The 14,366-nt window shown below is 34.8% G+C and overlaps 1 protein-coding gene across 4 annotated transcripts in view; it reads left to right on the plus strand.

Moving 5' to 3' along the window:
• LOC150095626 (lysophospholipase D GDPD1-like) overlaps window positions 1-8,506 on the plus strand; it is a 144,451-nt gene extending 135,945 nt beyond the window's left edge. For all 4 annotated transcript variants that reach the window (XM_090409983.1, XM_090409982.1, XM_090409984.1 and 1 more), the window contains one exon: window positions 7,524-8,506. In XM_090409983.1, the coding sequence (XP_090266109.1) occupies window positions 7,524-7,670 (147 nt within the window). In that variant the 3' untranslated portion in view covers window positions 7,671-8,506. The remainder of the gene's footprint in view (window positions 1-7,523) is intronic.
• Window positions 8,507-14,366: the final 5,860 nt, after the last annotated feature.

A 14,366-nucleotide genomic window follows, 5' to 3' on the forward strand; every position in this document is an offset into this window, starting at 1 on the left:
CATTGTTCTACTTTGCATCAGTGCCATACTATGTAACTTACTATGCAGAAAGACTATATTCAGTATACTTAAATAAAAATTTTAACTTAAATTTAATCAACACCATAATACATTCTAGTTGTAATACAATTTTTAACTAATACTATTTTTTCTAAACTAAGCTTAGTTTTCAGAACTTTCCAAACACAGGTCTACTACAAGATGCCATGTATTGGTTCTCTCAATTAAGACAGAATTATACTGCAGTAAATATGTGACAAATGATTAAAGGTTAAATTATTGCAGTGAGTAATGGTTTCACAATAGAAGAATGTTAAACTGATTGGTTTTGTCCAAAAGAGTGATTTTTTTTCTTACAAAAAATACCTTTTTTGTCCCCCTCTCCCGTATATTTGATAATCTTCAGTTTAGTCAAAACCAGATTTGTTTTCTCTGACTCTTACTCATAGCCTTCATGAACAAAATCCCTTTTGTAATCCTTGGCTTCCAGAAAACTTGCCATGTTTTATTGCTCAAAACATTACTTTTGTATCTGTCCAGTGCTAGAAGTATAAGAAACAGGGCGGATGAAATGGTTGCACTAATTGCGTCTGTGCACCCAAAGATTGTCGGAATAAGTGAGACATGGTTAGATGAGGACGACATCCTGACAGGAATAGAGATGGAAAGGTACGATGTGTTTCGTGAGGATAGAAGGGGTAAAAAGGGAGGCGGGGTGCTATTGATGATAGAGAAAGAGTTATGTCTATACAAGGTAGAGATGCAAGAGGGAAATAGGGCCAGTGGTTTTGAGGCAGTATGGTGTGAGATAGAGGTGAATAGAATCAAATACTTGGTGGGATGTTGTTATAGACCTGGTAATGTTATAGATGGTGGTGATAGTGAAATGTATAGTCAAATAAGCCAAGCAAATAAGAAAAGGGTGATCGTTATGGGTGATTTTAATTATGGCAATATAGACTGGAATGAAGAGATAGCAACTGGAAGTAAAAAAAATTAGTTTCTTGAGTTTTTGAGGGATAACTACCTCAGACAGTATGTAACAGAGGGCACACGAGGATTAAGGGTCTTGGATTTGGTCATCTCATCGGAGGATGTAATTATAAATGAGGTGTCAAATCATCCACCAATTGGTGAAAGTGACCATGAGGTGATTACCTGGGTGGTTGCCAGCAGTGCAAGGACCCCTGTGAAAAAAGGGTATATGTGGAACTACAAAGGGGGGGGTGATTATGAAGAGCTCAGGAGACAGCTTGCAGGTGTAGCATGGAATGAGGAGTTAGCTCGAAAAGAGATCAATGCAGCTTGGGGGATTTTCAAAAACTATTTAGTAGATGCAATGTCTAAATGTATACCATGGGTGAGGTTAAATAAGGTAGGTGTGAGATGGATGAATAAAGAGATTAAGCATGTGATACAGAGAAAAAGGGCATTGTGGAGGCAGCATAAGAGAAGTGGAAGTAACCAATTTCATGAGGTCTACAAAGACCAGGCAAGGAGGGTGACTTGGTTGGTGAGAGTAGCTAAAGAGAGGTATGAACAGCAGTTAGCTAATGAAGCCAAAAATAATCCTAGGGAGTTCTTTCGATATATAGCCAGCAAAAGAAAGAATGATTATGGAAGGATGACATTGATTGGAGGAAATGGTATAAAGACAGCTGATGCAGAATGTGTGGTGGAGATACTTAATGAGCAGTTCATAAAGATCTTTAAATCTTGTGAATGTGACTTCATGGAGAGATTGAGAGCAGTTGATGATCGGGAGGAGAGAGTGACTGTAAGTGAGCAAGAGGTGTTTGGGGAGTTGAGTAAACTAGATATAAATAAGGCTGTGGGACTTGATAATATATCACCGCGTATTCTGAAGGAATGCGCCAGAGAGTTGACACCTGCCTTGACATATTTTTTTAATACAAGTCTTGCACTTGGTCAAGTTCCTAAAGAGTGGAAGGAGGGCAAGATTGTGCCACTTCATAAAGGAGGTGATCGAACTCAACATCAAACTATAGGTCTATCTCTGTGTCAGGGGTTGTGGTTAAGTTGTTGAAGCTTGTGAGAACTAGGATCCAGAGTTGGGTTGACAACAATGGTATAATCTTTGATGGACAGCATGGATTTGCTAAAGGGAAGTCATGTTTTAGTAATCTACTTACTTATTACAATAAAGTGACTGCTTCCTTGGGCAAAGGAGAAGGATACACAGTAATATACTTGGATTTCGCAAAAGCTTTTGATAGAGTACCTCATGATAAGTTGACAGTCAAACTAGAGGAGATGAGGTTGGATATTGGATTGGAGACTGGCTAGCTGATAGGTATCAACAAGTTGTGTATGGGGGTGTGATATCCAGGAAAAGGAAAGTCACTAGTGGAGTGCCTCAGGGGTCTGTTTTAGGGCCATTACTATTTAACTTGTATATTAATGATATTGGCGAAGATTTGGATGGAGATATTTAGTTGTTTGCAGATGATGCAAAGTTGGGACGAACCATAAAGAGTAGTGAAGATGTTGTGGCCTTGCAAGAAGACTTGAATAAAAATTGAGTGAGTGGGCAAGCAAATGGGGATGTGAGTTCAATGTTGCAAAATGTAAGGTTTTAAATTTTGGAAAACAAAGATGGGATGCAGAATTAATGCTTGGTGAGAATATATTGTTGGAAGTAGAGGAAATAAGAGATCTGGGGGTGATAGTGGATAAGGATCTAAAATTCAGGGGACACATCGCCAAAATTGTGAAGACAACACAAAGACTTCTGGGAATGATGCAGAGAACACTGATGTGTAGAAGTAGGGAGATTCTTATTCCATTGTATAAGGCTTTGATTAGGCTACACATGGACTATTGTGCCCAGATTTGGTCACCGGGTTTTCAGAAGGATGAAGAGATGTTGGAAAGGGTCCAAAGGTGACTGACTAAGGTAGTTTCTGACCTCTGGAATGTTGAGTATGAGGAAAGATTGAGAAGATGTAATTTGCAGAGTCTAGTGGAGAGAAGGAAGAGGGGAGATATGATAGAGACCTACAAGTTGGTAAGGGTTTGTTATAAGATCAATGGTGGAGAAGTTCTACAGAGAATAGTGGGAGATCAGGGGAGAACCAGAGGTTATCCCTGGAAACTGTATAAAGAGGGTTGAGTAGGGGAGTGAGAGGCAGATTTTTTTCGTGCAGAGTTGTGAATGATTGGAATGCCTTGCCTGAGAGTGTGGTGTCTGCAAGGAGTTTGAGTGTGCTTAAGACATGGTATGATGAGATGTGTGTGTGTGATAAAAGGACCTCCCAGATGAGTCTTTGACTCCATGAGGTCTTGTTTAATAATAATAATAATAAAAATCCCAAAATCACCCAACCTTAGACTACTATTACATTTGGAATGGTGTATCTAAAACCTCTTGGAATTCTTAATGTAATTCTGAAGAGAATAGTTTGGCTTATTGATGATCTTCCCCCCCCCCCTTCCAATGAAAAGCCATAGAGTTTCATGTGTTGTTGGATAGTAGAAAAAAATATCATATATATAGATGACATCTTTACTATTTGGCTTCACAGCAAAATCTCTTTACCTTCTTTTTTAAACAGTATTAATTCCTTGCATCATCGTATAAAGTTTACTATGGAAATAGAAGAAAACAACCAGTTATCTTTTTTAGACGTTCTCCTCATCCGGTCACCTTCAAATATTCTTACAACTACAGTATACAAGAAACCAACGTTCACAGGTCGTTATATTCTTAAAGAATCAGTCCATCATCCATGTCAAAAAACAGGAATTATAAAATGCCTCATCAAAAGAGCCAAAACGAATTGTTCTACTTTTGATTATCTACAGAAAGAAATTTCTACTATCCCACAACACATGAAACTCAATGGCTTTTCTAAAAAAAAAAGTACTCAACATCTTCTCAATTCTTATAATCCTCCACAAAACAACAAAGTTTCAATACGTCGAGTGCCTATTCCTTATATCTCCAGTATTTCAGAACCTATCGCAAGAATTTTAAAGAAATATGATTTAACAACTGCTTATTCACCTATTAACAAATTGTCTTCTCATTTTCTTTCTCCTAAAGACAAACGCTCAACTTTATCTCTTTCTGGAGTTTATCAAATTCCTTGCAACTGTGATCTCTCCTATTTTGGACAGACTGGACGTTCTCTTGAAAAAAGAATCCAAGAACATCAATCCTCAGTTCTTCACAACAAACCTGAAAAGTCTGAATTGGCTCAACATGTGATTGAAACTGACCACAGCATCTTTTGGTCCAGGACTCTCCTCTTACATAGATCCCGTTATAGGTTCAAATGTTTGTTCAAGGAAAGCGTGGAGGCCTTGCTCCATCGTCCCAACCTGAATCATAATGACTGTATATCTATATCAAAAATCTGGGAAAGTCTAATCAAGATTACTCATTAATTTTTTTTTTTTATTTTATTATTTATTTTTTTTTTTTTTTCAAATCATGTCTCTACTTCAAAATATTCTGTTTTATACTTAATACTTAGTGATATAGAACACGCTACGTGATGTTATTTTTAATGATCTATTGTTAGTATTCTAGCTTGTATTTTTTTAAAAAAACTGTTCTTGTAATACCACTGAGGATGGTCTGCTATTTCGAGATCGAAATATTTGGTTAATTAAATATCTTTCTTCTGTTTACATGCATATATCATTATCATTTAAGGCTTCCGCAAAGTTCGAATAAATTTTATGAGCGGTGCAATGAAGAAAAATCAGGCAAACAAATTGAATTCAATAACATAAACATCTAATACAGGGTTATAGAACATGTACATTTAAGCATAAGCAAGATAATCTAATTGAACAATATTTAAAATATCTCTGAGACATTAGTAGCCTCTTGGTTGGTTTAAAGATTGAAGTTAAATTTACAGATCTTATTCTCCATCGCTTAAATACTATTATCACAACTTGTCTCTATTCAATGAGATAATTCAATTCTTTTATACATCTACTTAGTTCAAATACTCATAACATACATAAGGCATTAAACATTTAGCTGTCAATTCTATATTCTTCCGAATAATTGAGAATGGTTCACACAGTTCAATGTTCCAGAATTTTACAGTAATTATTCTTAAGGAAGAATTTTCTAATTCTCTCTTAGTCAACAAATACTTAATTTAATTATGAGGCAGTTTTCATTTCAAGGGGGGGAACACTTTAGAGCTCTATAGTTCGGCTATTTTTAGTAGAACGCTACAGTTAATGTTAAGATATATCAGGCGGAGCTAACTCTTATTTCTTCACACTGAAATACAAAAAGGACTGCTCTTACAGGGTTACACCTTTTACACATTGGATTTACTATAGGAACACTTAAAACTGTAGTTAACTATTACTTTGAAGTAACACTATTCAAAAGAAATCTTCACTATAATAACTGAAATATTAAACTTAGAGTTTCACAAGTCTTGACGCACTCGTTTTAGGTAATCTACTTATTCCTTATTTTCTACTATGCATCAAATTCAGCTTTGCATTATTCTTCCTCAAAACAATTGGAATTCGTCGTAATTTTAGAATTCCATAGAAATATTCCGAATTGCCTATTAATTCTCAGTCTTTTCGTAATCGATTTAAGGCATTTCCAAATCCCCTTATTGCCACCTGTTACTTCCTTCTTGCTGTCCTGAATGCTTCTCCTCTCTTTACTTTCGTTTTCCAATTAAAATCGTTCATTCTTCCCACCAAAATCATTCTAGTCAGTTCAGCTTACATCTACTGGCTTCACTCCATATCACAACCGTTCTCGTTCTAAACACATGCTGACTCAAATTAACTCCAATTCTCCTTCAGCAGCCAATCAAATTCAATCAGAAGAATTACATAAAATCACTCTTACATACAGAAACAAAATAAAAAAGATATATTACAATTCATATAATATACATTTAAATTTACTTACACACAGTTTCTCATAATAAATTTTACAGAATAAACTAAATAAAATGAATGACATATTTATATAGAGTATTTTCATTATTATTACATATTCTAAGATTAAATAATTAATTAATAACAAACAAAACTCGAAGCATTTATATGAATAACATATTACAAGCAAGAGACTAACAACAAATAATATTTACAAGTCTTGCTTATGACATGGTGGATTATGTTAAATGTGAATGAAGTATTAAAACATATAAAATATCTTCATTCACAACTTAACAATGTTCACTTATCACTATATTCAGTTTTAATACGTAAATATTTCATCCCAAGTATCTTGGGACATCCTCAGTACAGTAATTCAAACAATACTAGGAATAACATACAGTTAGGGTGCATAATTACAATGGAATCTCAATATGTGTGCAGTAGCATGTTATAGAATTAAATTAAAATATAACTGAAAAAAAGATAACATGTGTAAAGAGATTATTTTACACAATTTTGTATGACAATTTCCCATACTTCAGGAATAGCAATAACGTCATTGCAGTTTAAATTTAGTCTGTGTAGTAGGGCTTCAGCACTTTCTTTATATAAATGTTCATGTTTATACAAAGATTTATGTAAAAGTTTTGTCTTTTCCCAGTGGATCTTATGGTTTGGGTTTTTTTCAACTCTGTGTTGAGCGAGGCCAGATTTTTGCAGTTTGAAAAGATGAATGTGCTCCTGATGTTCCGAAATATGTTTCTGAACAGATCTACCTGTCTGTCCAAAGTAAGACAACTTGCAGGAGCATGGGACCTCATACACACCAGGTAACATCAGCGGTGAGAGTTTGTTTTTAGGAGAAAGTAACAAGTTATAGATCTGGTTGATGGGCTTGTAGGTAGTGGCAAGATTGTATTTCTTCATAATTTTTGAAAGACGTTCGGAGATGCCTTTGACATAAGGTATGGGAATCCTATGGGCTTCTTCTTGTCTAGGTTGATGTGTAGGGAAGTGACTGATGACTTTTGAGTTGTTTTAAGATTGTATCCATTTAGTATGGCTGTATTTCTGATTATTTCTAGTTCTTGGTTTAGAGATTCTTCAGAGGAGCAAAATATGTGTGCTCTGGTAACTAATGATGCCAAATTTTGAGATGGATGATGAGCGGAAGAATTGTGAATCTAGTGACCTGAAAATGTAGGCTTGCGATAGACGGACGTGGCGATGGATAATGTTTATATAAAGAAAGTGCTGAAGCCCTACTACACAGACCAAACTGCAATGACGTTCTTGCTATTCCTAAAGTATGGGAAATTGTCATACAAAATTGTGTAAAATAATCTTTATATATGCTATCTTTTTTTTTTTTCAGTTATATTTTAATTTAATTCTATAACACGCTACTGCATGCATATTGAGATTCCATTGTAATCATACGCCTGAACTGTATGTTATTCCTAGTATTGTTTATATTACTGTACTGAGGATGTCCCAAGATACTTGATGAAATATTTACGTATTAAAACTTATCACTATGGTTAATACGTGTGTTTTTTAGTGATGAGTTCACCACAGGTTTCATTGTATAAAAATAATTTAGTTTTAATTTTGTTTTGAAGATTTACTTATGGGTGCTTAACGAAGAGGATGACTTTCGCAAAGCATTCGAACTAGGTGCCACAGGAGTGATGACAGACTATCCAACAAGATTAAAGGAGTTCTTGGATCACAATCCACTTTCTGTAAGAGATAATGCTCAAGGATAAAGCATCAAAGAACTATTATCCCAGTGATATCATGAACTGTGATTTTAATGCTTCTGATTACTTTCTATTTATTAATAAGTTATGTCGATGAGAAGGTTGTATAATTTGTGTATAAGTTGCTACATTTTCTCATACGTTTCTGTTGTGGCATTCATTGTCAACTCAGTTTCATGATAGAATAGTACATTCCTCATTTTTCTTTTTTTCTTTATAATATTTGTACTTTGTTATATGCAGTTTTATTTTTGCTTTTTAGCTGTTTAATGCTAATTGCCTCAAATCAAAAATCACTTCTGATAAACTTAGTAACACATTTTAGAATTCAGTATACGTGTATATTTGAATGATTCATAATGAACTGTACTGTTTAAGGTTGCACATATTTTAGATATACATAATCAGTAATCCTAAAGAGTAGTATTTTTACATTTGCTTTTCAGAAGGAACAAACAAAATGAGAACTTAATCATGTTATTTTAAGTCTGTTTCTTTATTTTGTATATATGTGTGTATACTTGTTGCATTTATTCATGTGCAAATGCTTGCATATATTTGTACATATATAAATGCGCAAGATGAATGTGAAAAATATGTGAAAATATGGATATACATTGTTACTTTATGCGAAAATTTGATCTTCATTTTATTAGAGCAGAGGCAATATCTAGTCATAAGTTTACATGTGTTAAAAGAATAAAAACTTTGATCTGTATTCACAGTAATTATTTATGTTAAAATGAAGATAAGACTGATCTGACCCACAGGGTATAATTTTTTGCATTCCAAGACTAAATAATTTGTATATTAAATTTTTCAATAAAAATGTAATCTGTCACAGAAAACTGTTCCTTTTGTATGAATTGAAACTTAATTTCATAGACAACTCAAGAAATATTTAATTTTAATAGCATCACATGACCTTGTTCTCTCTCTATCTTCATCCATTCTATGCAAAACCTCCCCGACATTAATCTGGTAATAACCTTTTAACAGCTTATGTGTCAATCATATCTCCTGTCCACCCATTTCTGCAACTTTCATTTTCTCAGTCCCTCTTTTCTCAATATTCTAGAAACCACCTTAGTCAATTGTCTTCATATTTTTGAAAACCAGGTGACCAAATCTATGCACAGTAATCCATATGTGGCCTGATCAAAGCCTTATACAAGGGAACCATAACATCCTTACTCCTATAAGTCAGTGCCCTTTGCAACATTCTCATTATCTGCTGTGCTCACAATTTTAGCAATATGTCCTCAAAATTTTTTAATTCCTTGTCCATAATCACTCCCAGATGTCTTATATTTTCTACCTCTTCTGCCAATTGTGTGTCTTCCCAAATTTAAAAATTTCACTTCAAAACATTGAATTGACATTCCCACTTATTTACCTTTACCCATTCAGCCAGTGTGTTCAAGTCCTCTTGGAAAGTCGCAACATCTGCTCTACTCCCCAACTTTGCATCATCTGCAAACAACTGCATATCACCATTCAGGCCTCTCCCAATATTTACGTACAAATTAAACAAGGGACCCAAAAAAGACTCTTGGGGTACACCACTGGTAACATTCCACTTCTGGGATATTATTCCTCCATAGACAGCTTATTGATATCTATCAGATAGCCAATCTCCAATCCAGTGAACTAATCTATCTTCATCCCTATCTATTCCAATATAATTACCAGCTTGTCATGTGGCAATTTATCAACGACCTTTGCAAAATCTAATATCACTGTGCATAAATATGCATCACCCTTATCCAATGCATTTGTTACTTTATTATAAAAAGTAATCAGGTTGCTAAAATGCAATCTTCTTTTAACAAACCCATGCTGGTCATGAGAGCATTTTTCTGTTAGACCAATTCTGAATCTTGGTCCTAATTAACCTCTAACACTTTAACCACAACTCCAGACACACAATTGGCCTATAATTCCATTATTACATTGGACCACTTTTTTTTTTCTCAGATAATAGGCAGTATAATTTATTCTGCTAACTGTTTTAAGTAAGGATCAGTAGGCAATGATATCTGTAGAGCTTTCTGCAATCCCTTGGTAGAAGTGCACCGTCTGTACTACATCTTATAGTGCATTGAAGAATCTCTCATAGGTGTGTGATTGGGACTAAATGTTGAGTCTGCTAACTATTTTAAGATGTTACATGTTCATTAAACCAGCTGTTTTTTTATGTGGTTCCCACCCACAAAAGATTTGGGCTAAGGATTTTTTTTCAATGTTTTATCAGTTTTATTTTATATATATACGGTAATATTTTTATTTATTTTTACATAGTCCAAAAACCCTGCTCTGGAGACCAAACTTACAACTTTTTCAAGTCTGTAAGCAGGCCTCTGCTCATTAGAATGCGAGCTTGGTGATGTGTTACATTATTATCCTAGACATCTAAGAAGTTCATGTTTTTTTCTGCTAGCTGTTATTAGGTTCCTGTATTGGATAGTATGCAATATATGTGATTATTGTCCAGGAATAGAAGAGATCCATGCATGAGGGATCAATCAGTTCTTGTTTATACATGTACATTTCCATTGTTTATCAAGAACTATAACTCACTAGTAACCACCATTAACACTAACTACAATACATCCTCTCCTTCTATAAGGAGAGGATGTATTGTAGGGAAGAATGCAATTGTTCTTTGTGAGATACTTGTGCCATAAATATTTGAAAGGCATCTATTTCAGCATGAATATTACCTGCCATCATCAGTTGCAACATTAATTAGAAGGTAAACGTGAACAGTGGGTTGATTTGAAACAGTGCGAGCTGTGTGATGTTATATATGAAACACTGCAAAGGTATAACTGAAGAAACATTGAATTATTAGTTAGTTGTATTAAAAATAAAAACTTTAATGTGTAATTAGAATAAGACTCTCTTGCAGTCATTTAGATTTAAGTTCAGATGTTGATGTAGGGTTTGAATGCTTTAAATGTTCAAATTTCAAGTGATAAAGAGGAAGTAAGTACTTATCAGACCCTAAGATATTGTGGTCTATCTTTTATGTGCTCTGCCTTGCCAGATTTCAAATTGATTCATTTTTTGTGTTCTACCTTATAATTAACATTGCTACTAATGATGGCCTGTAATATTAGGATTGAAATATATGGCTTTTAAATAAATATATATTATTTACTTTGTTTTTGCCTCCTAAACTTGTCATAATAACCTGTCTTGTAGTTCCACATTAACCCTTCTTGACAGAATATTCTTCATGATTTATAATCTTCCAAGTCCAGACTGCATAGTCATTCAGATGCCAGAGGCAGTGTGGCCAGCTTGGTTATGGATAGTTCTTCTTATGATCAGGTACAATACTCTCATGCCCTCTCCAGTTGCCTACATTACATGCTGTATCAAATAATTATCTCTCAGTAGGTGTATAAATTCCATTTTCTTCCTGCCATGTGATCTTTCTTCTTTTCAGTCTATATCTCCATAATTGAAGCCCCCATATTAAGCACTCGACTTGTACTAATTTAATGCATGTCTCTAGATCAGCGCTTCCCAAACTGTGGTCCGTGGCCCCCTTGGGGCTGTTAGTTTTGCTGAGGGGGGAGCCATGAAATAATGAAAACAAATTTAGAATGTTTTAAGATTAAGTAGATATTTTTTTTTCTTAAATTAAATATATTTAATTTTTATTATTATTATTTCTTTTTTTTATCAGTTTTAGCCTCTAACACTTTAACCACAACTCCAGACACAACTGACCTATAATTCCATTATTACATTGGACCTTTTTTTTTTCACAGATAATAGGCAGTATAATTAATTCTGCTAACTGTTTTAAGTAAGGATCAGTAGGTTTAATAGGTTAGGTTATATTGTCAAATATAATAAATATAAAAGTATTGTATTTTTATAATAAAAATATAAAAAAATATTCTTTTTTATATTTTAATGAAAAAAAATCACATTGGTGTTGGTTCACAAATTTTGCTTCCCGTGTATTTCAGCGCTTAATGAATATTAGTAAATATATGATTATTCATATAAGTTTCATTTCAAAGGTATTGATAAGAAGCACAAAGAAGCTTACAAACACAAAATCTTGTGCTCATTTAAAATGGCCAAGTTGATCACGTTTTAAATTAATGTTTCATTGCTAGTGTACACAGGTGTGGGCGATGCAAGTAAAGAAATACCTTGGAGTGCAGGGCAACTGTGATAATAGCATGGATCACGTGGAATTTTTTTTTTTCCCCTGATGGGGGCTGTGAAATATTGTAATTTTTCCAAAGGGGCCTTTACATCCATAAGTTTGGGAAGCAGTGTTCTAGATCATCCATGAAACTTCCTGGCCTATAACAACAACCAAGTATATATTTTGTTTTGTTTGCCTTTATCTCACACCAGACTGCTTAAAATGAACAGACACCTTCCTGCTTTTTTTTTGGGCTGCAATTCATCCTCTGTCATCAGCAGTACCCCTCTCCACATCCTATCTTCCCTGAAAATACTAAACCCTTCACATTCTCCACTCTCCATGCAAAGAACCTGTTTCTCACTCCTCTGCTCACCCCCTCCTTATATAGTTTCCAGTGATGGCCTCTTGTTCTATCTCCCTCTCCCATTTTATGAAAAATTTCTTCCATATCAACCTTGATAACAATCCCTGACTAGTTATGTCTGTCATATACCTTCTATTGATGAGGCTTTGCAACTTACATTCTCTCAATCTGTCCTCGTACTCCACATTTCAAAGATGATCACTCACCACTTTTGTGAATCTTCTGTGGATCCTTTCCGAAATATTCTCATCACCATGAAAACCTGATGACCAAGTCTGCAAAATAATCAGAGTCCTGATCAAGGCCTTATACGTTAGTATCATAACCTCTATTTCTGCATGTCAGGGTCCTCTGCATCATTGCCATTAACTGACATGATGTCTTCACAACTTGTGCAATGTGGCCCCTGAATTTCAGATTCTTGTCCACCATCACTCCTAGATTTCTCATCTTTACTTCCTTTAAAGTTTCCCCATCAAGTGTACACTTTGCATCCATTCATTGCTTACCAAATCTCAGAAACTTACACTTTGCAATATTGAACTGATAGTTCCACTTACCTGCCAATTCATGCAATCTGTTCAAGTTCTCCTGTAAGGCCATAACATCTGCTTGACTCTGCGTTGCTCTCCCCCCAATTTTGTATCATCTGCAAACAGCTGGATATCACTAGTTAAACCCATCCCAAATCAGTAATATACAAATTGAACAACAATGGTCCCAGAACTGACCCTTACAGTAGCCCACAAGTGACCTTCCTCTTTTGGGATACTGCATCCCCATATACAACTTTCCGATGCCTATCTCACAGCCAGTCACTGATCCAACTCAGAAGTTTATCCAATCCTATCTGTTTCAATTTGTTTAAAAGTTGTGTGGCAATCTATCAAAAGTTTTTGCAAAATCCATATGCACTACTGTATATGCATCTCCCCTGTCCAAGGTATTTATCACCTTGTTATTGTACATACGTTAGTAAAACTTATGTAGTGTCGCCTTGTTATAGTACGTAAGTTCGTAAAACATGATCTCCCTTTAACAAGCCCATGCTGATAAATGCAGAGAATACTGTTGCTATCAACTGATTTCTGTATCCTACTTCTCCAGTACCATCATAACTCCAGATAAACATATTGGCCTGTAATTTGACACTACAGCCTTATCACTACCTTTTATGTATTTGAACAATTTTACCTTCTTCCACTCCCTTGGGACCTGTGCCATTGTAAGACTTATTAAACAGGCATGCCAATACTGCCAATTCCCTGAACCATTCCTTAAAGATGCATGTTGATATATCATCAAATTCTATTGCCTTATTGTCATCAAGGTTATTTCCTCAAATACTTCCTGCTCACTCGCAATTAAGCCATCCTGTCCTATGTCCTCTGCACTTAAGTTCCACCCTGATCAAGATGAAACACCCTTATAAATTGATCACTGAATACTTCAACAATATCTTCTGCAGCAGTTACCATTAACATCATATTGCTGTGATCTTCTTTCTTCTACCTGCCACATATCTAAAAAAAAAAAAAAAAAAATACTATGGTTTTTCTTTGCCTGATTTGCCAATTTCTGCTCATACTGCACTTCTTTTTCCTTACTGAGTCACTCTCCTGGCTTGTTCTTTATACTCTTCATGTAACTGATTATTACTGTTATTCATCTTGTACTGCCTCCAAAGTGCCTTCTTCCAGATTTCATGCCTAAGCGTCTTATTCATCCATTTTACACCTACCTTATTCAGCCTTTTGGCATTCGGAATATATTCACACATTGATGCTATGTATTTCCTTAAGTTCCTAAGCAGCACTTATTTCCTTGCCTCTTGCCTCCTCATTCCATTCTATGCTATAGCTCCAAGCTTGTTATAATCACCAACCTTATAATTTCACATATCCTTTCCTCACAGAAGTCGTTTTTGTAGGCTAACCACAAATCAGGTGATCACTTTCAGCAACTGGAGGAAAGTGTGAAATAATTTTGATGGTTAATTTTCATTAAATGACTGGATTATTGTTAAGAGAACTTCAACTATTCTGTTTAATATCAAAGAATGGCAAACAGTTGTTCAGAATTTCCTTGTCCTTTTCAGTTGTGTTCATTAGCTCTGTGTTGCTCTTCAGATAATCTAATTTCTTCCACTATATGTCTGAAA

Source organism: Typopeltis vanoorti, chromosome 20, assembly GCF_054136105.1.
Source record: "Typopeltis vanoorti isolate ZY-2024b chromosome 20, IOZ_Tvanoo_1.0, whole genome shotgun sequence".
Classification (NCBI taxonomy): Eukaryota; Metazoa; Arthropoda; class Arachnida; order Uropygi; family Thelyphonidae; genus Typopeltis; species Typopeltis vanoorti.